The sequence below is a fragment of the Abramis brama genome (assembly GCF_963993115.1).
Source record: "Abramis brama genome assembly, chromosome: 8".
NCBI classification, from domain to species: Eukaryota; Metazoa; Chordata; class Actinopteri; order Cypriniformes; family Leuciscidae; genus Abramis; species Abramis brama.
Genome location: NC_139970.1, coordinates 6,739,039 through 6,766,951, shown reverse-complemented (window position 1 = coordinate 6,766,951; position 27,913 = coordinate 6,739,039). Strand labels below are relative to the sequence as shown.

The window sequence follows — 27,913 nt, the reverse complement described above, 5'->3', positions numbered from 1 at the left end:
CTCATGGATACCTCCTACTCACACTCTCCGTCTCGGCAAGTTTCGGAAGGGAATGATTCAGATTTCTCTTGGCACAGCCACTAGAAGACAGACGGGTTGCTCACGTCACATCTACGACGTCAAGCTCTGTTTGAGTCTGCGCAGTACGTTTGACCATCAGGAAGTGAGTGCTTCTAACTGACTTCACTTTTCTCCGTTGAAACCTATGGGGTTGCTGTGTCCAGTTTATATACTGTCTATGGTCAGAAGATTTGACTTACACTCTCTGTCTGTGTTTGTGCTGGCCATGTCCTCCTCGTGTCCCGCCTCCTTATTTCCAGTTACCACGCCCCCCTTGTTTAGTCCACGTCTAGTCCTTGTTTCACTAATTGTGCTCAACCTCATGTGCTATATTCTCAGAAGGCGAAGCACTGCTACTTGGGCGGAGTGATTTGCTCGCAGCACCTGAGAAGCCCCGTGGTGAGGAGCAGAGAGTTCCTCAGAGTTGGAGTAAATCACTCCGCAGAAGTAGCAGTGCTTCGCCTTCTGAGAATATAGTTCCCAGTATGTGTACGGTTAGAAGATGGCTGTGTCTCATGTGACCTTGTTATTTGTACACGCTGTGACTATACAAATCACAACATGCAAATAGGAAAATGTTGGCATTAATTTGTCACTTATTGGGAGCAGTATGCTAGCTGGAGCCGTTTACCTCCAGTCTTTGTGCTAAGCTAGGCTAGCGGTGGGTGCGTCAGACAGAGTTACGGCACGCACGGAGATGAAAAGGGTATGCATGGACTTATCTAACTCTGCGGGATAAGGTAAATAAGCTAAAGTCCCAAAAAGTCGGTGTGTTCCTTTAATAATAGACTTGCCATTAAAAAAGGATACTGTATTCCGTAACACTCTCTTTCTGTTATACTGTATACTGAAAACATATAGGCTAACCTAGCAATTTAACATCATGATAAACTTCAAAAATAATTATTACAATATTACTATGAGCACATCATTTTATGAGGGTTTGCTTTGCTAGTAACTTTTTTTAAGCTGTGCTAATTAGCAATTTAATTTGTTAGCATGCTAAGCATTAGAAATCTGAGAATACAACTAACACAAAAATTACAAATGTTATTGTGATCATTAGTAGCTTTGTATACATAATGTGGCATATTGTGGCATATTGTGATGTTATCGCCACTTAGTAGAATACCCCAAAAAGTTATAGGAGACAATCTGTTAATGTAATGTATTTCACCTGTAATATGATAAACAGAGTTGAAGCCGATCCCAAATCTCCCGACTTTTGTTGGGTCATCCTGCTTGATGCTTCTGCCAACTCTCTGGATTCCCTCCCAGTCTTTCTCTGTGAAGGCTGCATCATTGAAGGCATAGAGAGCCGGTCCTGCCAGATCAAAGATACAAATAGATGTACATACAAAAATGGCCAAACAACTTTGAAAATAACACACTTTGCCTATAGCACAGTTAAGACTTTCAGTATCTGGACAAATACTGGTCATGACTAGGGTTGGGTATCGGTTTTTTATTTTAGCGATTCCGATTCTGCTTATTGAATCTGGTTCTTATCAATTCTATTTTATGATTCCAATAGTTTTTTGGAGAGAAAAAAAAGGGAAAATACTTGAAGAATAAATATTTCTACCTTTTATTCTTGCCAATTTTAAGCAATAAGCAATAAACTGGCTAAAGTGAATGGAGTCTCTTCTAATAAAGATTGTGTTGATTACATTATTATTCCAGTAGGTGGCAACAATCGGCTGTTCATTTTTTTTTCATTGAATCATTTATTCAAGAAGACTCTAGAGATTCATTCAAAAACAGTGAATCATCCATTAATTAAACAGGTATTTATGAATGAGACACTGAATTAATTAGTTTTAAAAGTGTTTGAAATTCAAATTAGTTTTTTATTTAATAGATTGAAACGTTATTCTGTGTAGTTGCCTGGTATATGTAATCGTGATCTCCATTTTAAACAAAACAAAAATGATTTTTAAACCAAATAGATTCTCAGTTTATCCTGAATTATGCATCTCTAAATTGGAGTCGAAAGTTGGCTCATCTGTATGTTTTTTACCTGAGTGAGAGCTGCTGCTGTTGCTAATTTTAGATGAATTGGGTGCATTGTTGCGACTGGGAGACATCGTATCCAACACGTTTACATTCCTTTAAATTAATGCAGTGTTGAAAAAAATGCTTCATCGTATTGTATTTGCTTCCTCCCTTGCATGAAATTTACTTGTTGCATGTGTTGCATTTTGCTATATTATCATCTTTTTTCAAAACGTAACCAAACTTTTGAAAGCTTGCTGCAGTCAGTCATGGTGAATGTGACTGTTAAGGAGATCTAACCAATCAGCGACGAACTTATTGGTGACGTCGGAAAAGGACGTTAGGTGGCGAGTTAGGAAACTTCCCGAACAGTTAGCAAGCAGAGTTAAGAGAAGAACACGCCTCGTATATTCCTGTATCTTAACCTTCAGAGTTTAACTTCTGTGTGTGCGTTCATGATAAAATGTAAGTCTATTTACTTATTTGTGTTCTTTAGTATAGTTATCCGCCGTGTTACAGTTTGATTAATGTAAATTATCGAGTTGTTTATCTCTTTAGTGTCCAACTGTATTCACCTCGTACTGACTGCCACAAATATAACATAATATAGAAAGTAATTTGTTATTTAAGTCATTACTGGCTTTATTCCTTGCTTGTGATTACTTTGGTTACTGTGAAGTTTATAGTATTTGTCGTATTTCCGAACCCTGCCGATATATGATGATTACTCAGCGTTTTCTCAGAGACACGGAGAATTCGCGATCCTCATTATATGCGCTTCATGCGACATCTAGCGGTTAATTTCGGTAGTGCAGTACAAACCCTGATAACTGTATTGGATGTAGAATATGTATATTATTATTATGTATGAACACTGTACTTACTTATTGTAATGTTATTCATTTGTTTATTTCAGACCACACATATATACTAATGCCAAGTAAAGATGAGAAGATTCTGAATCCTGTGATGTGTTTTGATTGACACCCTGAGGCGAGCACAATCACCTAATCAGCACATTAGTTAAAACTCCTTTACAGTGACGTACAGCACATGTGCATAATGAAATCTGATCATTGTGAGAGCCAGGTCCTGGTAGATCAATACAGCTCTGTATTCACAGGCACCGCGAGATTAACCCTCTGGAGTCTGAGCTGTTTTCTGGGCCCTGGAGGTGTTCTGACATGCTCTGACATTTGTTGTTTTTTCAGTTATTCATAAACATGTTAATGGCAAAGGTGTAAATTCACTCTATAAAGCACAAACAGGGCTACCATCATATCTGATCAACATGCTTGTAAATCTTTGTGTTTTTAAGAAAATAATGTTTATGCGTGGTTATTTGAAAAAATAAAAATGAAAGTTGCTGAAATAACACCACAAAACATATAGTAAATATGTGTCCACAAGACTTTTGACTAATGGATCTTGTTCCCTAGTGTTTTTTCTTCAAAATGATGTGAAAATCATCCTGCCTAATCGTTTTCATAAAACAATACATTGATTTAAACGTTGTAAAACAGTTTTTTTGTCAGAAGAGGTTTATGCATGGGAGTGGTAATGGCTATAAATATTAATGAGATTCAGACCAGGGTGTGACATAGACACCCCCTCAATGACTTAATGGCCCATCACAGCCTGAACAAAGAAGTAGAGGAGGTTTTGTTTTTCAGTGTTTTATTGTAATTCCTCTATGTGGAGGAACATAATGTTCTAAATTTGCTCATTAAAAACGCATACATAAATTCGAAATAGTGCGCGCAGAAGCACATGCGCAAAACCGTTTTGTAAAATGATATATGAATTATTTTTATTTTATCATGTCATTTTTTTAAAAAGCACATTTTACAAACCTACGTTTTGCGCATGTGCTCCTTCACGCACTTTTTCAGTCAGAACACAGCAATCAGAGGAGGACGCGCTGAAAACTGTAATGCTGTTCTCTTCCTTCATAACTTGTACTGAGAAAGTTTGAGTTGCAGAGGAATTTGTGACTGTTTCACCTGTTCAACCAATTCAAAGTTAATGAAAATAATATTAAAATTAAGATACAATTAATACAAAACGAAATTCGTTTTAAAGAAAGGATTTGTGCTTTCTGTTTTGAGGTCTCTGCGAAAGTTTGAAAGTCTGCTGCTTTCAAAGCGCTCGCGTCCATAATGGAGAACTGTCACGTAATATTGTTTTTTCCTCATAAATGCGAACACGTGTCAACTAATGCAAGTAAATTTAAAAGACTTACTCACCCGAAATATTATCCACGGCTGGATCAAGTCGCTCAACGTTCGTCGCTCAAAATACAAACATTCGTCGACTCGTCAGAGTCCTGCTCTTCTTCTGAGCAAAATCTCAACTCGTGTCATATTCCAACAGCGCAGGAATGTGAATGAATGAAACTTGCTGGTTTGAAGCATAGAGGTTTGAAGGCATTTCAGGGGGCGTTTACCTCATTTCGCATAGATCACCTCAGCACATTATCTTATGAATAGCGCGCTCTGCGAGTGGGTGTGAACTCATTATCGATAATTAGATGAGACGGGAGAAACTGTACTTCTATTTAGTTTCATACAGATTACATTGCAGGAGAATATTTGTTTTGAATGTGAATTGTTTTATTTAAAAGTAGAAATTTTAAGCTTTCTTTAGACGCATGTTTCATGGTTGTGTGATAAGTATTAGCTGAGTTTCAGTTCATTTTCCAGACTTGTTTCAGAAAGATTTTTGCGGAGACAGAGTGAGCTGAAAGCGCACCCTGTTTATTTTATTTATTTAAAAATAAAAACAAGGTTTTGATGTTAATGTGAGTGTACACAAAAAAAGAAGACACTCTATAGTTTATAATCATGTATTTATTTTATTTTTATGACCACAAATTACGGATTTTTTTAAGTTTATGTTGCTGCTATGTGAAAAAAATCCAGCAAAACGCGCCGGCGCGTTTGTCGACCTCTGAGGGTTAACTGAGAAAGGGGCCGTTCATAGCCTGACAAGCCAGACCCACATCAAGATGTTGGGTCTGGGAACACACCTTTGGCAGGGCTTAATCCGAGGGGCGGGATAAATGGTTGTCTTTCAAATTCCCTCTGAATGCAATAGAATAGCGCTACAACCAACCAGAGCATTTTCCCACCAGCGGAGCTAGTGGATAGATCAAACTTTTGCCGTATCCGGTCGGCAAAACTCCGAACACATCTTCCTTTTTTAAAAATGTGCCATTCTTTGCTCTTTTCTCAAAGAAAAGCTTAACTCCAAGTCTTCCAGAGTCCCTGTCGTGGAACACTGGACCAGCTCTACACCCTCTCCAGGTTGCTGGAGGGTTCATGGGAGTTTGCCCAACCAATCCACATGTGCTTTGTGGATTTGGAGAAGGCATTCGACTGTGTCCATCGCGGCATCCTGTGGAGTGTGCTCTGGGAGTACGGGGTCAGGGGCCCTTTGCTAAGGGCTGTTCGGTCCCTGTACGACCGGAGCAGAAGCTTGGTTTGCATTGCCGGCAGTAAGTCAGACTTCTTCCCAGTGCATGTTGGACTCCGGCAGGGCTGCCCTTTGTCACCGGTCTGTTCATAATTTTTATGGACAGAATTTCTAGGTGCAGCAAGGGGATGGAGGGCGTCAGGTTTGGGGACCACTCGATTTTGTCTATGCTTTTTGCAGATGATGTTGTCGTGCTGGCCCCATCAGACCAGGACCTTCAGCATGCACTGGAATGGTTTGCAGATGGTGAAGCGGCTTGGATGAGAATCAGCACCTCCAAATCCGAGGCCATGGTTCTCAGTCGGAAAAGGGTGGCTTGTCCACTTCAGGTTGGTGGAGAGTTCCTGCCTCAAGTGGAGGAGTTCAAGTGTATTGGGGTCTTGTTCACGAGTGAGGGAAGGATGGAATGGGAGATTGACAGATGGATCGGTGCAGCTTCTGCAGTAATGCGGTCGATGTACTGGTCTGTCGTGGGAAAGAAGGAGCTGAGCTGCAAGGCGAAGCTCTCGATTTACCAGACAATCTACGTTCCTACTCTCACCTATGGTCATGAGCTGTGGGTCAAGACCGAAAGGACAAGATCACGGATACAGGCGGCCGAAATGAGCTTTCTCCGCAGGGTGGCTGAGCGATCCCTTAGAGATAGGGTGAGGAGCTCGGTCACTCGGGAGGAGCTCAGAGTACAGAGTCACTTGAGAGGAGCCAGCTGAGGTGGCTTGGACATCTGTTCCGGATGCCTCCTGGACGCATTCCCGGGAAGGTGTTGTGGGCGCATCCCAATGGTAGGAGACCCCGAGGAAGACCTAGGACACGCTGGAGGAATTATGTCTCCCGGCTGGCCTGGGAACGCCTCAGTCTCCCCCTGGAAGAGCAGGAGGAAGTGTCTGGGAAGAGGGAAGTCTGGGCATCTCTGCTTAGACTGCTGCGACTCGGCCCCGGATAAGCGGAAGAAGATGTATGTATGTAACTTAATGTAGTAAAATTAATATTACAATCAATTAACCTGTTTGAGCCGTGAACACTCAGAGTTAACTGTTTATTAATTCTAAGAAATATGTATGTATGTAACTTGATGTAGTAAAATTAATGTTACAATCAATTAACCTGTTTGTGCCGTGAACAGTGTTAACTGTTTATTAATTCTAAGAAATTTACATTTCTGGGGTATTCCCTTCAGCTGGTTTCCATAGCAGATAGAGCTGGTCTAAGGTCTAGGCTTTGCATTCTGATCACGTATAACCGCACTAAGGTGGATGGACAGAGAAAAGCCAGGGCTTGGTCTGCCTCCTCCGGGGCAGCGCTTGCAGGCTCACCACCTGGTCCCGTAGGAGAGGTAGGAACCTTGGGCACACATTCAGACCGGGGTCTCAACTTGTGAAAGTTAGCCAGCCCGAATTCCAGGCACAACTCGTTGACCAAAAGCTAGCCAGTCCCTACCCTCTAGTGGAGACCATGCGAGCAGGAGAACTGTTTTTTAAAAAACAGAATTTTTTAACTCACTGCCTGCGATGGCTCAGGGGCGGTCTCTGCAGTGCAGTAGCACCAGAGAAAAAGACCCAAGAGGGTAAGGAGGGGACGCAAGGCGGATATATCTCCTTGCTCGCCTCAGGGACCTGGCGATCAAATCGCACTCCGCTTGGATTTGGAACCACTGCCTCATGATGTGCGCCAAAGTAGAAGCCACAACATTTTGAGGTGGAGGGGACAGCCCTCACTCCAACCATAAGCAGATTTTTTTTTTTTAAAGGGAGCACTGAAGTGATTGAACACCTTCGGGATCTCCTCATGGAGAGAAGACTCAATTCAACGAACAGGTTCGACTTCTATTAGAGGAGCAAGCGTCTTTCTAGAGGGTGCTCACAGAAGTGATGGTCTTTACTGCATAACAATTCTTGCGGTAGACCAGAACCTCCGCGTCTTACTAGAACCAGACCTGGAACTTTCCAAGGTCTAGACGCGGGTGCCATCGTGCCCCATCCCTGAGAATGTGCTCAGAGGAAGGTGTCAGTAAGGCTATCGAGAGGAGGTTGGTTGGGCCAATGAGGGGCAACTAACAAAACCTATTCCATCTCTTCCTGATTTTAGCACCATAGTGCAAGAAGGCTCACTGGGGAACGCATTTCTGTGGGGCTCAGCGGTAGCTGTGGCCAGAGTCTTTGTCGAGGGATATCCACTCAGACAAGAGAAGAAACAACTGGCGTAGGACGAGTCCAGAGGGGAAACAGACGTGGCTGTGTGGCCCCGCAGTGATCCGAAACAGCTGGCCAGCTGCGGATGGAGTCTCCACTGTATCTGGACCGGAGGCTGTCGTGAGGCTTGTGAGTGGCACGATTGAGCAGGCCAGCAAAAATAGGTGGAATGAAGCAACCTTAGAAGCTTCTGACTCCAAGGAGGAGGCGAGTTGCAACATGCAAGTGGAGCGCAGCTCGATGGCCGCAATGTTGTCTGAACAGTACAAGCTTGCTGAGCAGCGGTGTCTCGAAGCGAGGGACTGTAAGCAACTCGAGGCAACGAATGCCAATGCAGTCAGAGGGCGCCGAGAGCTCTGTTACTACATGCCCTTTATACGTGGCCCTTCAGCCAACATTTGGAGGACACTTGTTCCAGGAGCCACTAGCCCGGGGAAACAAAGGTCTGCTTATGGGCTGAGGGTTTGGCGACAGGCCAGGGTGTTTGTTTTCTTACACGGAGCGTGTCGCTCTGCCACGGCCACCTTGGGACTCGGTCGTCAAGCCAGTGCTGAAGCGGTCTTCATATGGAGGAAGCCATACGGCTGCATCTTCCATATGCCCCAGGAGCCTCTGAAAGTTTCAGTGGGAGCCTTTCTCACTTCTAAATAGCACTGAGCTTGGCACACCTCACTTGAGAGATGCGCTAGACCGAGACCACCTCCAAACTAGAAAAGAGACACTCGCCATTTGGGCGAGATTACTCTTTCCCAGTTGACCTGAAGACCCAACTGGCTATGGAGCACTCGAAGGGTAGGACTATGTACTGATACTTCGTATCTTCGAACGCAAGAACACAGTAAGCCTGTGGAGCGGAAGGATAGAGATCTGAAGTACACGTCTTTCAGGTCGAACGCTGCAGACCAAGTTTGGGGACGGGGCATTGAAAATGCAACTCTGTGTTTACAAGTTAACGGAGGCTTTCGAAAAAGGGCCCGTATCAGTTGGCACAGAACCAAGATGGTCGTAACCCACCACATAATAAGGGTACAATGAAGTACGGGCTCTGAAGCCAAACTCCATACTGGCTGGATGGAACGGCTAGCACACGTCCTTTGCCAGTAGAACTGTGGCGCACGCACACAGGACAGGAACTCTGCTCAACACCTAGGTGTGATGGATCGCACAAATTCTTTTAGGAACATTTCTGCTCAACACCTAGGTATGATGAATATCACTGAGCCTGGGCGGAAGCCGAGCGAAATGAATCGCAAGTCGGGTCTGAAGTTACCGAATTAGGCCAGGCTGGGCATCAGTTGGAAGCGTTTTAGACTTCGACCGGACCAGAGGCCAGGGAACCACAGACGTACCCGAGGTGGGGCAGCGAGGTGGAGGACAGGGATCCGGCTCGAGAGGCCCGAAGGCGGCCCGAAACGGGATCTGAGTGTGCGGTGCAACACTTACCTAACTCCACTGTGTGGCAGGGGATGCATGAGAAGGCGGATGACCGGGTCCTCGAACGCACCTAGCTGCCAGCTGGCGAACAAGAGGGGGCTGAAGGGTGTAAGGCTTTACAGGGTCACACACCATCAGACTAACCCTCTTGGGGCCCAGGAATAGAGAATTGCACTTTCTTTGAATATGTGGGTACCGCTGGCTCCACTTTTTTGGGAGCCAGTGGCGGAACAGACACATACATAAAACAAAAAAGCTTCACCCGGCCCTCCACCGGATGAAGGGAGTGGATCGGTGACCATCTCCCAGAGCAACCCTCCAACCCTCCATCCCCATTCCGCTTCCAAGAGGTAGCTTTATAACCCTTAGCTGCTCCTCCATCAAGGTTAGTGAGGGGTGAGGAGCTATTCAGGCTGTTTCTGGTAGAGAAAGGTGCCATCCATGCCTTTGTCAACTCCTCATGCACTTCAGGAAAGAATGGCACCGGAGCTGCGGGCTGAGAACCAGACCGGCCCGCTCCGAGAAATCAATCATCCAACCAAGACGGCTCAGGACACGGTGGCTCGTTCCACACGAGCCCTACTGCCTCGGCGGCCTTTTTCAGCATAGCTGACATCTCTGGATCCGGCTCGGGCAACGCTCGTCTCCCAGAGGGAGGCAGCGCAGCTGAGTCGTCATCTCCAGAGCCCAGCTCCCCTTCCGATGCTGCAACAGACATCCTTGTCCTCTGGTGGGGCACCGAGAGAGATGGCTGGTCGGTCCACTACAGAGACATGTGATGCAGCTTTCATGACCGTCAGAGGGGGACAGAGCCTTACCGCACCCAGAAACACACGGATGAATGGCATCTTGAAAAATATGCACTCACACCCGTGTTGCTCTTTTAGAAAATGGGACCCGTCACCAGTGCCGGAGCACACAGGGAATGACCGCGGCAACACAGTTTCAGTGAACTGAAACAGTGAAGGACTGACTTTTTCACCCTCAACCAACTGACAACAAACAAACAAGAACTTTGTTGCTGTTAGAACAGCAGTTGAGAGCTAAAAGCTCACAACCACCGCTGCACCGTGCTGTAGAAACCACCAGCACTTGGAGAGTCTTTTCCAGAAGAACACCGACACAGTCGCTTGTTGAAACACTCAACACACTCTCCAGACACCATTGAACAGTTCCAAAGCAAAAACCAACTAGTGCGTGCATCCACTTACGTATTTATACCCGCTTCGCGGGGTGGAGTGTGTGATGCAAATCACGGATGCCAAATTTAATTTGCTCGTGCTCGCATGCTCGAAAACAATTGGCTACCTAGCGTGATCACATTCAGTCGACTACGTCTGACGTTCTCGACTGAAAGGGAACCAGTGGGAGTCAGAGGATCTTTGGTGAATGGAAAGACAAGGCTGCAGCCTGGCACAAGTGTGGGCGTCCTTCTAGTTCTAGAAAACTTCTAGTTCAGCATCATCTTCACATCAGGATTTCTCAGGAAAGGAACTAAGAGACTAAGAGGCGTGATCTTGTCATCAGTGATTTTTAAAGCGTAGTGTGTGAGCCAATAAGAAGTTTTCTCTTTGGACGAACATTTTTTCGGCCTAGCAGTGTTCTAGCAGGGCATTTGAATATGTAATTTGATTGGGTGTTTAAGAAAAGCATCTTCAAGATTCTTATAATACTAATGCGTCACGAAGTTAGCAAAATGTAATGTAAATTAACAAATGGGGGACAAATGGGGGTTTATAGAGACTAATGTTACACATTTTGGTTAACCATAGTATGCAAGTCTGAAACATTAATCCAAAAGAGTTTAAAAGAGAGAATGAATACATAGGCCAAACCACATAAAAGGAAAATCATGATATGAGAAAATTAGATATATGTTTATACATTTCTCAAGTGGTTTATTTCTCCTTCTCAGCAAAAATTAAGTGAGAGTCACAACTCACAACTGCAAATTCCTTTTTGGGTCGTAAAAGACTTGTCAGTCTTCATGTGTCCTGTAACAGGTCACTGGGTTCTGCCAGTGTGTTAGCTCCATTTGGGATGTTAGTTTTGGGGGAAGTTTCATAGACCTTTGTTGGGAGAGTGAGTTTGCTGGATAATAATTTATTAAATATAATGAATCATTTGTGTGTTGTCTGATTGGTCCAGATGCTACAGCAACCATGAACTTCCAACTGTTTTGGAAAAGTCGGTTGGTTTTTGTCAATACATTTGAAATAACGAATTTGCACGTGCTAAAAACAAGATATGTGAATGGCCCTAAAGTCAGGAAATATGTGCGTCTTATCGAATCCCCATTTTTTGGAAATTACTGGTTCTAAAATGGAACCGGTTCTCGATACCCAACCCAGTCCTGTCAGAAGCTAAAGCTGCCAATTATCATCAATGCCCAATGTCCAAATTCAACAATCAGATCATTTTTTCCCCATGCAAATAGTAGATCTTCACAACAGAGCTTCAATTGAGCTTCAATCCACTCCTACTGATACATTCACATAGAATAAAGCCAATCATATTGCCAGAACAATCAGTGCAATAGGCTGATATTTTACACTTATACTTTTATTCACTAAACTGAAAGAAACTAAGTTCAAATAGCCCAAATTGTTGGCAGAGTCTACTTACTCAAATTTTGCCCAGTGACATCTGTTTAAGCCAGACTAAATCATGGAAGACACTGCATTATTAACAGTAGCAATAGGGGTAAAGTGTGTGGCAGAAAGTTTTTGAATCGGCCTGAGATTGAATCCGCCTTTTGCCGAACTCTAATTCCTACTTACTACTACTTGCTCTACTTTCTTTTCCCATCACATATCAGAAGTCATGTATTTTCAATAAAAATTAAGAAAACCTTTGAAAAGTGGATATTAAGTGTATAACGTGTGTTTAATAATAAAGTGTTCAGGGTTAGGGATGGCTTTATTGTCCCAATAAGGAAGCATCCATTTAAAGCTACAGTTGGTAACTTTTGTAAAAATTTATTTTTTACATATTTGTTAAAACTGTCAAAATTATTTCCTGACAGTAGAATATGAGACAGATAATCTGTGAAAAAATCAAGCTCCCCAGGCTCCTCCCAGTGGTCCTATTGCTATTTGCAGAAATAAACCGCTCCCGGTAAGAAACAACCAATCAGAGCCAGGAGGAGTGTCTTAGCAGTGTCAATCATGCTTGTGTACGCGCTGATCACCCCCCTCTCTCGCACAGTCAGCGCGCACCGTCGTTCAAAATCAAGATAGCCGGTGTGCCGCGCAGCTGTGATAATGGCCTCGGACAAACAACCAAAACTGCCCATTTCTCGAGTGGCACCAGCTCATGCAACAAAGACAGGTAAACGGAAAAAGACTGATGACGATAAACAAGCCCGTCGGAGCCCATTGACTCAGTGTTAAAACTCTAGCCGCATAGCATACAGATAAAATGTCACGCGCTGCACTGTGCAAAGCAACAATAGAAACCTGCTAATTCACTGGCTTGTCATGTTGCTGAAATAATGTACTAGCAAACCTTATTTAGTATTACACATCGCTAGAATAATTACTTAGATACTGTAACGTTACCATTATATTATCTTGCTAGCTATTTATAACTTATAGAAAGAGTGCAACGTTATGAAGTTACATTACATGTATTGCAAAATACGTAATGATTTGAGGACCAAGTTTGTAGTCAAAGTATGGGCAGGCCATAGTCAATGTAAAGCATATTGTTGATGTTTCGTCCCTACCAGTGAATGTGCGATAACTGTTTATCCGCCGTCATCAGTGGCCCTGCATTGTTTACTAGCCTGCGCGTTCACGGCAGGCTCCGTTGTGGGGGAGGAGCTGTGGAGGGAGGAGCTGTAGCGCAGCAGAGAGCAAGGGGGAGTGACCTGTAAGCTGTGCTTGTTCAAATTTTCAGGCTAAGTCAACGTTTTCTAAAAGTTCCCTACTGTAGCTTTAATGGCACACTATGTCATTTTTTGCCACTAGAGGTTGTTTATTCAAAATAAAGGCATAGCTTGATGACGTCTTGATTTGGCAGCATTATGGGAGTTGTTGTCTTCACCTCTACAGCCAGTGGAGAATATGACAGTACTCAGGCAGAAATCATATTCATATATAATACAATAATGTATTAAAGGGATAGTTCACCCAAAAATGAACCCATTATTTATTTACCCTGAAGCCATCCTAGGTGTATATGACATTCTTCTTTCAGACAAATACAATTGGAGTTATGTTGAAAAATGTCCTGGTTCTTCCCAGCTTTATAATGGCATTGAATGGCTGTTTCTGTCTTGAAGTCCATAAAAGTGCATCTATCCATCATTAAAGTACATCTATCCATCATAAAAGTGTTCCACATGGCTCTGTGGGGTTAATAAAGGCCTTCTGAAGCAAATCGATGTGTTTGTGTAAGAAAAATATCCATATATACAGCTTCTGGCCAAACAAACATATGCAGTCTACTTGTGCCTAAAGAGCAACTTACGCAACTTGTGACATCAGAAGTAGCAGGGCCTGAGTGGGACTCATTTTCAGCCCTGGAGTTTCATGCCTTAGACCAGCCCACTTTAGTTCCCGACTGACTATTAAAATAATGTAAATAAACCCTCAGTATATAAGGCCTAATCTTTCAAGGGCTATCTGGCCCTTCCCCCTACCCCTACCCCTCCAACCAAAAAATAATCGAGACAACCCTACCCCTTCACGGGAACGCGCAAAACGGAGGGGTAGGGGCAAGGGGTGAATTAGAATTGAGCCTAAAAAAGTCTGCAATAGTGCACTGTTCTGTACAGCCTTGTAATTCATCGTATTTTTCAAAAATATAATTTTCTATTCAGTGCAATATCAGTACACAGGGTTTTATAAATACAGAGGTCCCAAAAGTGTTCTAGGGGGTTCGGGGGCATATTATTTTTTCCACTCTCATTGGCAAAGAACATCTGACTGTGTTAAATAGGAATCCATTGTAATAAAGTTATTCTCATTATTATGCAATAGGCTATTGCTCTACCTGCTCTCCTCTCTCATCTCCATCTCCTTCTCTCGTTCTTCTTCTCTCAGTCTCTTTATCTTTACCTGTAAATCTGTCCTTCCTGAAGATGAGCTTAGATTACAGTCTTGTAAAGTGATTATTTATGTCGGTCGTTTAAAATTTCTTTCGTAAAACAGCTGTTTAATTTAGCCACTTGCACCTTATCTCGTGAAGCGTCACGTTGGGATTCGGGTGAACATAAATCCCTCTTGCTTTGGTCGGTCATCTCAAACATTTTGCCATTGCCGACGAGCGGTGTTTGAGTGCTGAAGCAGCTCAGATGATGAGGTCGGTTATCGTCGCGATATGCGAATCATTGCAGCAGTTAATATTAGGCAATTATTTCACAACGTTCATTATACACTCAGGAAAAAATTACCGAGGTCCGGACCTCGGAGACCTCAATGGTCGGTACGGCCCTGACTGGTAGGCTATTTGGCCGCTTGAGTTTCTAGAGATATTTTATTATTCTGGCCTTTTCAGCGCCGCCTTTGCGCCTATAGGCTATTATCCATGTTTTGTATCTCTTATTTTTTGTTCGCACATCTCTAACAAAGTGACTTTATTTTTTTTGTGGGGCTGCGATAAAATAATAATAATATAAAAAATAGTGGGGCTGCGCTATGACTGGAGCCTATAAGGAAAGCATTCAACCCAGTGCCATGACAACACCGGCCCTCCTGGCCAATAAAACAGACCGGCCCACCGGGAATTCTCCCGGTGCTCCCGATTAGCCAATCCGGGCCTGAGAAGTAGCGTAGTGTGTCATGGCATAACGTAAATATCAGTACGTCACATCACTTGCATAAGTAGGACTTTACACTTAAGTGGAATCCGTTTGTTCGTTTAGTCGAAAGCTAGTTATTTTATAATAAAAAATAAATAATAAATAATTTGTTACATTTATATAGCGCTTTTCTAGGTACTCAAAGCGCTTTTAATTTGGTAATAATTCATATTTTTAATAATTCATAATTTTACTTTATGAAGTTTTAAATGTGGATATTTTTCTTACACAAACAAATGAGCTTCACTTCAGAAGGCCTTTATTAACCCCCCGTGGCAGTGTGGAGCACTTTGATGATGGATAGATGTACTTTAATGATGGACAGATGCACTTTTATGATGGATAGATGCACTTTTATGAACTTCAAAACAGCAATTCACTGCCATTATAAAGCTTGGAAGAGCCAGGACATTTTTTTTATATAATTCAGATTGTATTTGTCTGAAAGAAGAATGTCATATACACCTAGGATGACTTGAGGGTGAGTAAATCATGGGCTATTTTTCATTTTTGGGTGAACTATCCCTTTAAAGATTAATTAACGTTACGAAGCCGTTGTAGCGATTGCTAATGAGAAACGAGCACGACAAATGACTCGAAAGCAGTGAACTGTTTTATCATGTTAGATACATTTAAGTGTAGTGAAAGTTATTATTATGCTACTCTGTGCATTCACTCGGCAGCTACTATATGAGACACTTGTTGCACATTGCAGTGAGCTAGATCGATATTAGGCATGGTAAATATTGTATTCGCGGTAAATTAAGAAAACAAGATTGAAACAAACAGACTAACTGTGTTGAGCTGTATAACAATGATTAGTTTTCTGTCGATTAAAGTATCCAAACAGTTGCTCACTTGTGTTATAAAACACATAATATATTAAAGCGTCTTTGGTGTTTCCATAGTTTCTCATTGACGTCATCATTGATAGGCGATGCACGGACACGGTCCTTGTCGTGGTTAAAATTGCTTATTTCTCTGGATTTAAACATTCTTAGGTACATTTGCAATCATTTAAGGATAAATCAACAAAATATATAGCATTGTTCTAGTGGTTTTTGGATATTTAGATCTACACTCTAGTTACTTGATTTACACTTTACACTATGTTATTACTGCATACTTTGTGATAGAGGTGGGAATCTTCAGTCACCTCACGATCCGATCCGATTCCGATTCTGGGAGTCACGATCCGATTCCAGAACGATTCTTTATCTCCCCCCCCCCCCCCCCCCCCCATTAATTCATAAGTTTACATAAGTAATTAAGTAGTCTATTTTTTTTATAATTACAAATAAAATAAATAAAACATTAAAACAGTTTTATTTTAAGAATTTTAAACTAATATAACTTCAAACCATATAAATAGCAAATAGCCTAATAAAGAGAAGCATAGAAACAAATGACAAAGAAACAGAAGAGTGCTTTCAGTATTTAAGATTATCTGAACATTTTCCATTCAAGAACTGTGAGTGATTTATTTTCATCATACTTTTGTTTTTTACTTTGACATCTTATTAGACTGAGATATCTTAGATATCTATTTAGCTGCATTCACGCTCGGATCTCTTTTTAAATACAAGTAATGTGGTTTGTCCTCACCGTTTAATCCCTTAAGACATAACTTGCTGTGTTTACGTTCATTTTGCACAAGTATATTAAACCACTTACACGGAGTCGCACAGCCGCATGCGCGAGCAGTCAACACAAAGCGCGCATCAGCATTTGAAACTGAAAGCAGCCTTCTGTTAGCGAGGTTCATATTTTAAATATATAAGTCCACTGCATTCCAAACCACATAAACGATGACTTCGTAGAGCATTTTTAAGGAGAATATCGACGCGCGAGACAGCACACTTCAAGTGTAACATCAAACATGCGCGTCTCTCACAGCGCATCCTGTACAATGAAGCCTGTGAATGTCCTTATAATTCGTTTCAACCTTTCCGAACTTTATTAAATATTATTTTACTGAAGGTACGTGTGTGGGGAATTGTTAGCAAGCAGAAGACGGGTGTTTCTAAAGCAAACTCTGCGTCATCGCACATCTGGTTATAAACTAAGCTCAGAATCGATTCTGAAATTCTCAGAATCGATCCAGAATCGTTGGAGAGAGAATCGCGATGCATCAATGGATCGATTTTTTCTCCCACCACTACTGTGTGATGTATAACACTGAGGTGAAATGCTATCTGCCACTATTTAAAATTATAAATAGCATCTAACTAGCTTACTATTTAAACTTATTGCAAGAAAATACTGCTATTTTAACATAGTGTAATCACTTAGTGCAAATGGCCGCTACCAAAAAGTTTGATTTTTGTATTAAAAAAAAAAAACTGTAACTTTCAGAACTCAAACCTTCCCTTTAAAATCTTTCCCATTAAAAAAAACTCTTCATGGTTGTGACATATGAATGAGGACAAATGTAAAACCCTAGACCAGGGGTAGGCAACCTAAGGCACGCGTGCCAACACTGGCACGCGGAGGGTTAATCGCTGGCACGCGCGCAAATGCGAGAGAAGTGTATGTATTTCATTCAGATAAAGTAGTCTACCTGCACACAGATCTACATTTTGATGTAATAATTCCTCATAGTAAAAAAACACGGAACGCACATGTAGGAAACCTCGTGAATTACGGCCGTTTCACGCATATTTTTTTCGGCGTTCATGTTAATCAATGAGTGCATTCAAACGGGAGCAGGAGCAGCGCGTGAGCAGCAGTGAAGCGCGGGTTTCGCCGCCAAGTCTATTTTGTCTGCGCTGCTCACGCTCAATGAAAGTGAAAGCACACTTTTGATGGACAAAATAAATTTGATTTCAAACAAAAGTTCCCAAAATGCACAGAATGTGCATGTCTAGTGTGTTTTAACATGAACTGGATTAGGTTATGTCAGAAAAGAAAATGAAGACTCAAAAATATTTATAAAAAATTTACCCATTTAAACTTGTTTTTATTATTCAGTTAAGGATATGGTATTTTATATTTAAAAAAATATATAGGCTTAGGCTATATAGAAAATAAATATTTGTGTGTGCTGTAAAGTGTAAAATGAAATAGGAATCGGCTAAAATTGGTATCGGCAGGTCAAACTCAATGAAAAATCGGAAATCGGGAATCGGCCTAGAAAATTGTAATTGGTGTATCTCTAGTTAGGAGTTATAAATACTATAAATTGTCTATCTAAATCTAAAACAAATTTCAAGAAAATATTTAAATTTTTCGTACTATTTCTGTGTTAGCCATTATGAAAATGTAAAATGTGTGTGTGTGTGTGTATATATATATATATATATATATATATATATGCTAAATGTGTGTTGTGGCACAGTGATGAACTCGGAAACTTAAAAATGGCACTTTATGACAAAAAGGTTGCCGACCCCTGCCCTAGACTGTACTTTGTTGCTGCTCTACAGTAATTTTATAAAGTTTAAGTGTGATTTAAATCTGTTTGCAACACAAATACCTTGATACTTTCCGAGCTCTTCAGTCCACAGGCTCTGAGTCTCATAATGCCTCTCATCATGAATAAACACCACACGTGAAGCTCCTGCATCATCTGCATTCTGGATCAGCTCCTGGTACGTTACAGGATTAATATTAAACACAGATACGATGAGATATTTAAGATGCATACCATTTAACAATGTTGTGAAAGTATTCAGGCAATATTTAAACCTTTTTTAGCCTACCTTCAATATTTGTCCTCCATCTGGGTACCTTCTCAAAATCTCTTTCACGTAATCAATGAATGGTGGAGACGTCGCACCAAATTTCTTTCTGCATTGAACAATGTAAAGTTTATCACAAACTGCTCAAAACACATACAGAGCAAATTCAAGGTTCATGTAATAGTCTTGTTTATTCAGTTTTGTTTGTTCTTAGTTTCTGTTTTCCCAGACTTTTGGTTTGTTTTCATCATTCACATGTGTTTCTCATATAGTTACATAGTTCCTGTAACACATGTGTACTTACTATAGTGAAACAAGTGTTGTTACCAATGTCCTGTTACACATTTGTACTTTACAGCTGTAGATACTATGTACCAATGTGTACTTACACTGTAATTACATACCATGTACACATCTAGTTACCATGTAAGTTCACAGGTATTAGGGCCACTTAATATAAAGGGGGACCCTACTATTAACTAACAAGAAACTCTGATTAATGAATTAGTAAGTAATAGCACTCAGTTGAATGAGGTAGTTCATAATTAATGTGAATAATGCACAATGTATAATTATTTCTAAAATTAAGATTATGGTAACCCACTAGTAATGACTCAAGTGTTACCCAAGCATGATATCTCTCTAGTAATAACTAGAGTCATTGTAAACTTTTGAGGGTTTTGTAAGATTTTGGATAGTGATGACTCAAATGTAGCTACATTCTTCTAAAAGAATGAATAATTATTTGAATCAGTGCTTTTTCTAAAGTGAAAAACATGATAACTCACAAGTAATAACTCTAGTGTTTCCAAATCCATCAGAAGGAATCACTATCCAAAACCTTGCAAAACCTTCAAAAGCTTACTATGACTTCAGTAATTACTAGAGTTATTATGTTTTTCACTTTAAAATACCGCTACAAATAATTATTGATTAACTTCTCATCAATAATGTATTAGTTAAGCATGAACACACTAGTAATTAATGATTAACTTTACATATTGTAAGGACATATAAGTCATTTATTAAACATTTGAAGGATCCACATAATAAGCTACTGAAGGGGGTGGATTCTGGAGTCCAATGCTGCTTCAATGCATATCTAATGAGTGATTATAATTATAAAGGTATTAATGAATATTTTTCCTTCTAAACATCACATGGCTTCTCTAGGCTTATGATATTTATTTTTATGATTTACTTTGTTATAGAAGTTACCAGTGTGATTGCTGAAATGTTCTTTTCTTGTATTCTCTAATGTCTGTATTTGATGCCAGGAATGCAGTAACAGTGCTTGCTTATTTAGCCCGACTTCCAGAAATTAAATAAGGACTCGTTTTGTGTTTGAGAAAGGTCTTCAACATGTGTTAAAACATACAGGGGTCATTGAAGTCTATAGTTTAACTAGGGACCATTTATCAGTTAAAGCCTTACTTTACTGTGTAAGACTAAAGTGTAGCTCTCCTTGAGAGAAAGAATGCATCGTCTTGATGTTTTGAGAGGACTCTCCTGTTTATAGTTAGAGCCTGGCCAAATCCAACCTTGGAAAAGCTGTGTCTCAGTGTGTGTGTTAGTTTTCTTGGTTACAGGTTAAGGAACCACTGGCATTATTGGAGATTGACTGAGTTGTTGTTCCGGACATGCTGGCACCCAGCAACCCAAATCTGCGACCTGGAAGGTCACGACGTGCCTAACTTCAGGGTCTGAGTGTCAGCTGCATAATCGTTGGAGATATTCTTCAGTCTATCTGTACAGTATATGTGTAAAAAATTACTATGTTTATCAATTTCTTAGTGTGTGTGTGTGTGTGTGTGTTTGTGTGTGTGTGTGTGTGTGTAACTGCTGTGATCTTTGTAACTGTAAGCGGGGTGGCCTACGAACTCCTGTGTGAGTCTTGAAGCTGACTTCTACTGATGAAACTGCAAACTATCTTCAGTAAAACTTTTCTTGAATTTATTATAATTCTGACTCCGGGTCTTCATTCATCATATCTGGTTCTGGGTCTTTGACTGTAACACCATCTATTATGTTAACTGAACAATATGAAGCTAGTAACTATGTCTAATTAGTGCTGGTTTTACAGTTATAAATTGCTAAAATAGTGTAATAAAGACCATTTGACCCCCTGTTCTAAAGTGAAAGTTATATTATATATCGCCTTTTGTGTCCCATGGTGAACAAAATAAGTATTACATTATTATTTAAAAATTACAGAAATTCTATTAATTTTAAGGTTTTATGTAGTCTTGTTTAACATAATCCTTCTAAACGAGTTTGCAGCAGAAGTCACGAACAGAGCAAAATGTTTTTTATCTTGTACGTTTCAGTGTATGAAAACATAAGTAAATGTACGCAAACCATGCTACGTAAAAATACACATTCTCGTGAAATCATGTTGCAGAATATCTGCTAAACAAAATAAAAGTGTGAATAAGAACCTATCTTTAGAACAGGGGGTCAAATCATCTTTATTAGTACTGTATTAGTGGCAGTTTAGCCAGGACTATTGGTTTATTCTGGTTAATAAACCTAAATATCACTCAATAAGTGCCATAATTAAAGCTGCAATATGTATTTTATTTATTTTTTTCGCCGCTAGAGGTCGCTAACCTCTTACAATAACAAAGGCGTAGGTTGATGACGCAGTGATAAGTGGAATCATGGAACTTGCTGATGGATCTAATAATGTTTATGGATGAGTGAATACATTGAAGTTTTTAACATGACTGTGGTGAATCAGGGCGTGATTGCTAATGAGAGACAGATATCAGCGGCACACGCGAGTCCTGCGGATATAAAGGAATAAGGACATTTAATTCTAGCGAACTACACGCAAGTGCTGGATTACTACTCACAAAGGCCAGTTTATTAGACGAATTCAACTTGTGAGGTAACGCAGCGCTGTTTCACTTAGTCTAACGTTACACTATCACACTAAACAGCATTTGAGTGTGTTGAAAGTTATAATGTTGTTTTATGTGTTAGTTTGTCTGTATGAGACTAGCAGTAAGCTAGATCAACATTAGAATAACATACTGATCATATTCTGACATTTCATCATGTTGAGATATAAAATTGATTAGTTTTATGTACATTCGCTCACCTGTCTAATAAAGTACATGCAAGAGCGGCGTCTCTGTCAAGTCCAAGTTTTTCGCGGACGTGAAGCTCTCAGCATCTCGAAAACGCCACGCTGATATTGATCCTCATTTTAGTCCTCCTTTTGTCCAAGTCTGCCATGGTCCATAATGTTTGAACGAAACAACAACGGCATGAGCGTGTCGCTAGACGTAGCCTAACGCAGTTATCCACGTCTGTCGCCATGGTTACTATGGCAGTACCAGCAGAAACCAGGGATAATGCAAATATTACGTCATTGACAGACAACAAGTGAACCAGGGCGAGCCATTATTTAAAATTGGAATTTCTCTGAAATTAAAAATCTTTGTGAACTTTTAGGATATTGTAAGTTCACAACTGCAGGAAATATATCACACTGTGCAAGTGATTTTTGGATATTTTATTACAAAAATCTTACATATTATAGCTTTAATGAGGATCTAACTTTCACTTTATACAGGGTTTCAAATTGTCTTTATATATTTTAGCAATTTATAACTGTAAAACCAGTACTATTTAAACATAGTTGCTAGCTTCATGTTGTTCAGTTAACTTAATAGATGGTGAATCACTGAAATATAACTAAGTACATTACTGCACAAAAATAATATATTTGCTAAGTATATTATGCTAAATAATGGCTTAAAGGTTTTTACTGTACATTCAAATAATAAGTAGCCTAATTAATAGCTTATTGTGGCTTATTTATGGCATGAATGTGGATCCTTCAATGACTAATATCTCCTTACAATATGTTAAGTTAATCATCAATTACTAGTGTGTTTGTACAATTTGCATTTAGAAAATATATGCATTCAAAACTTATAGTCTCTCACTTCTGTCAAATGCTCTCTAGAATCTGAAGCTCCGCCCCCTACACTATAAATAGATGCTGAAGCTGCAGCACATAGTGCACTATAATTTAGGGGATAGGGAAGATTCACACTGTGTAAATATGCTTTCCATTGGGGCGAATAAAGTCTGGTTTCACATTAGTGTCACACACACAGTCTTCTCCGGGCCAGAGACACGATACACAGAGTCGGCACAGACCAGAAAACTTATCAGACCCATTTGAAATCTGCACAGAATGCTGTATTTTAAAGCGATATGGAGGAGATCAGCAGGAGAAACGGTTAGAGATTAGGAGGAAACTGAGGCTTTACCGAACTCAACGGTTCTGGCCGAACTGTGATTTAAACTAAACACTATTGGCTATTTAAAAAGGGGAGGGGTTGATCGATATGCCCCGCCCTGTCTTCCTGATTCAGTGGACATTACGTCAACACATTGAATATTGCTGTGCGTTTCAAGGCACTCAGTGGGACTCTAAATGAATAAAGTGCTAATTAACATAACCAGGAACACATGCGATCTCAATCAAAAAATGTGGAGACAAACTAGCAAGGGGAACACAGGCAAACAGGAATAAAACTGGACATAATCGTAACAAAAACATGTAGTGAATAAAACCACATACTTCTTTTTCTTCTTTTCCCTCGATGCTGAACTCAATGCCCTTCTTTTCATTCTCCTGTGTGGATAAAAATGTAACTGTTTAAAAAACAATAACTAACTTCCAAATTCTCCAAATTCTTAAAATAAGTATTTTTTGAACAGTTATTCCGTGGAAACTGTTATAGCACTGTAAATGTAATCTCTCTTTTTTTCATACACATTTAAGTAGCCTAGCTAGTTTGCCTTGCTTTCTTGTTTTCTCCTGTGGCCTCCAGATAAAACACAGTTCTGCACATAAGATTACACACACCTCGCAGAATCTGCTAAATGTTAATCATTAAAATTAGAGGATCATAAAAATTGCATTTTGTTCTTTATTTTGTACTGCCCTGAACAAGCTAAACAGCATAACAGATTTTTCCATATAGTCCACAAGAGAAAATAATAACTGAATTTACACAACTGACCCAGTTCAGAAGTTTACATTCTGCACACTTGAATCTTATACTGTGTGTTGTTGGTTGATCTACAACTGTTTTCATGTTTTGTGATGGTTGTTCATGAGTCTAGTAGTGAAACTGTCCGCTGTTCTTCAGAAAAATCCTCCAGCACATTCTTTGATTTCCAAAATTTTCTGATTATTTGCACCTTTCCAACAGTGACTGTATGACTTTGAGATCCAACTTTTTCACACTGAGGACAACAGAGGGACTCACATACAGATGTGGCCATTAAGAATACGCATCACATAGTGAAGTTCTGGCACATGACGTACATTACCAGTAGGGGGCAGTCATGTTTGTTTCTCAGTTATAATGTGTACTGAAGCCAATAATATGCAACTGATGTGTAACACATCATTAACGGTTAACCTCTTTCAGGCGCATGTTGACAGCAAGCGACAGAGCTCATAAAAGTGTGAGAACCACATTTTTAAGTATATTGTTTACATGCTTGTCTTGGGCATTAGAAAAAATCTAATGTAAAACAGTGTTACAATAAAACTGTTACAATATCGTTTTTAGTGAACTTAGTGCAAATATCCCGTCCCATTTTAGCAACCTTAATTCCCACATTGTGGAATTATTCACACTGTGAATTTAACGCATTTCTTTGAGCCTATAAAATATATTTTGCAAAGACACAATGACGAAAATGTGACTTATGTAAGTCTAACATAAAATTAAATGGCATTTTAATTTATGTCTTTGCCACAGACATGACCTGTTCGAACATGTTAGGCCTACTTTTGATCCTAAATCACTCACTAATTTGTTTTATACAGTATAGCAGAAGCTTCTGCCAAATAATTCTGGTATTTTAATTATATTGTTCATTCATTGGCCACTTAAAAGTACAATCTGTAATATTATATATTTTTATTATATTCCACCGGTTCACTCAGATATTATTATTTCAGCCTATTATTTATGTTCCGAAACCTGTTTTATTAGAAAAAAATACCGATTAATAACATTATTTCCTTTTAATGCAGGCTAGTTTTTTCAGTTAGCATTTTCTTTTTTTTATCCTACAAAAATCCTACATTTCTCATTCGTCACGAATCCAAATGTTTCATTATTTGCAATCATACTCAACTATTAGGCCTGTTTATTAAGTAGGCTAAGCTTTGTACTTCACTGGCATTATTGGTCACGCTAAACGAAGACTATATTACAGACTATTACATTTGAGCGGTGTAATGAGTTTGGTTGACTATATTTTCTTTTAAAAATGAACAGGCTGCAATATCAAGTTAGCAACTGAAGAATTTGTGTGCGCGCATGAGGCGGCGGTGCGACCACTGCTTTTTCCTTCTGTGGCAACCCGCAGGCGAGTTTAAATGATCATTTCGCCAAACTACGCCACTCTGGGAATTCCACCCAGAGAAATTAGTGTCTCAAAAGGAGACGCAAGTTCGTTCATCAAATAAGAGCTCAGAGACAACAGAGTAGCCTAACAATTCAAAAACAATAAACTTTCTTAAATCACACGATCACTTTAGCCTAAGTGAAATATTTCAGCCTTTTTAAAAGAATATTTCTATTATTTATGTTCCCAGCAAAACATAAAATAAATAGAAATAAAACGGTTTTAGTTTAATTCAATGAACACAAAAATAAATGGTCATGTCAAAGCTTTTATTTTATTTTAGTTGCTAGGCTAGGCTAGGCCTACATTTGCAACTGATTTGCAATTATGAGTTTATTTTTCCAAAACATTTCCAGGCCTGGAAATTGCTATTTTAAAATTCCATGACTTTTCCAGGTTTTCCATGCTCAAGAAACTTTTCACATTATTATCAATGTTGAAAACATTAAAGTATTAAAGCGCTTGAACCTAGACAACTGGTATTAAATGCATTTTAAATATTGTTTGTAAAGACATGTTTTCCAGAAGACAAAATATGAATGATGAATCCGAAAAAGAAAAAATATATATTTCTTTCTTATGTTTTATCATGTTATCATCATATTTTAAGAAATCATTATCATGTTGATGTGTTTCTCATTAGTATCATTTTGATATGTTTACCATTATTTTCATTTGAAATGTGTTTAATACATTTCTTTTATTAATCTCTATGCCTCAAATGTAGCTGCTTGACTGATTGTCTAGAGATGAGGTCAAAAGTCTGTAAATTTCCTATAGACAGACCAGAAATGCTCGAATGTCTTAAAATAAAGTGCTAAGAAGCCTATCTTAGCTAAACATCTTGCAGTGTACGGCTAACATCTCAGAGTGTGAAAACATGAAACCTAGACATATGTTTGTGTCTTGTGTGTCTGCTTCGCTGTTATATACTATGAAAAGAGGAACTTAGCTCTGATCTGATAAGCAACTGTATAATAGCGAGATCAGTTTCTGTACAGGTCAGTCTATACCTTGGACTCAGACCTTGCTCCTTCGCAACCTGTCTTTTTAAAGAGAGATCTGTCAACCAACTTTAATTATCTATAGGCTAAGAATATTATACTCGGGGTGTGTTAATTATATTTTACTTAGAAATATTAGAATTAATTTTGACTGTTAATTTCTTTAATAAACTCTTTATCCTGATTACAGATTAATTAATTTTACTCTTCATTTATTATTTGATTGTTTGCTGTTAAGAAATAATATTTTACTTAATCATCTGACGACTGGGTCTCCTCCCTGCATCAATGAACAATTGTGGACTACATATAAAAATGTAATATTGCAATGTAATATTGATTATTCATACTTTTGATAAATAAAACAATATCAGTTTTATGATCCTTTTTTTTTTTATATATATATAAAATACATTATATTTACGTTATTAAATATAGTTATATTATATCCTTTTACATTATGTATTAGCCTATATTATTATAACATTTAAAAAACTTCTAAACTTCTACATGTGGTTATCTCCTACCTTCAGTGGTCCTGATGCAGAGTGAACAGCGATCAGAATGAGTCTGGTAATAAACCGCTCAGCGCGAGCAGATTCTCTGTTTCTGTTCACTAGAAAGATCCTGTTTAACGAAAACGAAACTTACACTCCTCCTTCACTCATTGTTCCATGAATGAGTTGTCAAATAAAGGCAAGACAAGTTTATTTATATAGCACATTTCATACAAAATGGTCATTTAAAGTGCTTTACAGAAGAAATTAAAATAATCAAAAGAAATAAGAATAATTAAAACGGTTTAGAATAAAAAATAAATGGTCATTATGTCGATGTTATTTGAGTGTATGAGAGTACATGATGTTGTTTCAGTCTTATTTTGTTAGTAAAAAGCATGAGATTAGAGTGTTAGTAACTTACCAGCTGTAAATGCCACACGTCATTTTGGGGCTAGCTAGAGCATGCGAACTGCACAGAGAGAGTGTTAAATAGCTTGTTGATCATATTTTTCTTTCTAGTGTGATGGAATGTTTAAAGTCACTTATGTCTACAACGGTCATTACTGTAAAAAAAGTGATATACATGTTGAGAATGTATGTTTTGAGCTTTTGTTATGCATATTATCTTATGCTTCATTCTGAGTAAATACACCAACAAAGAAGCCATCACTGCAATGCTCTCTTTTATTTCATTTTTCGACATACCACGACAAGCTGCGTCGACCAGGACAGTTGTTCGGCTACCGGACAATGTGGTTAGTACTTCTGCAGAAGTTGCGTGTTAAACGTGATGACATATGCGGCTGCTGCAAGAACTCAACCCACCAGGGACTGAACAAAGACATGTCGTAGATTCGTTAGGCGTACCTCTCACTCCATGGGACCGAACTATCTTTGGCACGTTGATGGGTAGGATTTGTTTTCTACCCTCGGTACTTCCAGTATCGCTTGATTCCGGTTCTGGCTTGATTGACAGGTGTCTCGTCCATTCAGCGATAAGGACGTCATTCTCAAAATATACCTACCTTTTCCGTTTTTTCTGAATTGTTATGTTGTTTTCTAAATTGTCGTTGTGTTTTCTGATTTTTTTTTTTTTTTTTCGGAATTGTTATTTTGATTTTAGACTTGCCATTGTGTTTATAATTTGTTTTTGGATTTGTTATTTTGTTTTTGTAATTGTGATTTGTTTTGCACCTCTCAGCCACCATAGGGTCTCTTTAAAAAAAGAAAAAAAGTAGCCTATGAGCAGGCACGGTGTAGCTTACTAATGTAAATAAATAAAAATGTTTAATAAAAAAGTGTTGCTAACACAATTCAATTT

General features: G+C 39.4%; 1 protein-coding gene across 6 annotated transcripts in view; it reads right to left on the bottom strand.

Annotated features, from left to right (window-relative positions):
- The window catches only part of LOC311088934 (sacsin-like), a 42,642-nt gene extending 14,935 nt beyond the window's left edge, over nt 1-27,707 (bottom strand). The window contains exons 1-7 of one of the 6 annotated variants that reach the window (XM_084123321.1): nt 27,298-27,448; nt 27,014-27,061; nt 26,620-26,719; nt 23,239-23,292; nt 18,660-18,747; nt 18,434-18,545; nt 1,238-1,384 (exon numbers count right to left, since the gene is read on the bottom strand). In XM_084123321.1, the coding sequence (XP_083979447.1) occupies nt 1,238-1,384; nt 18,434-18,545; nt 18,660-18,747; nt 23,239-23,288 (397 nt within the window). In that variant the 5' untranslated portion in view covers nt 23,289-23,292; nt 26,620-26,719; nt 27,014-27,061; nt 27,298-27,448. The other 5 variants (XM_084123322.1, XM_084123320.1, XM_084123323.1 and 2 more) reach the window with 5 other exon arrangements.
- Between the last annotated feature and the right edge of the window lie 206 nt (nt 27,708-27,913).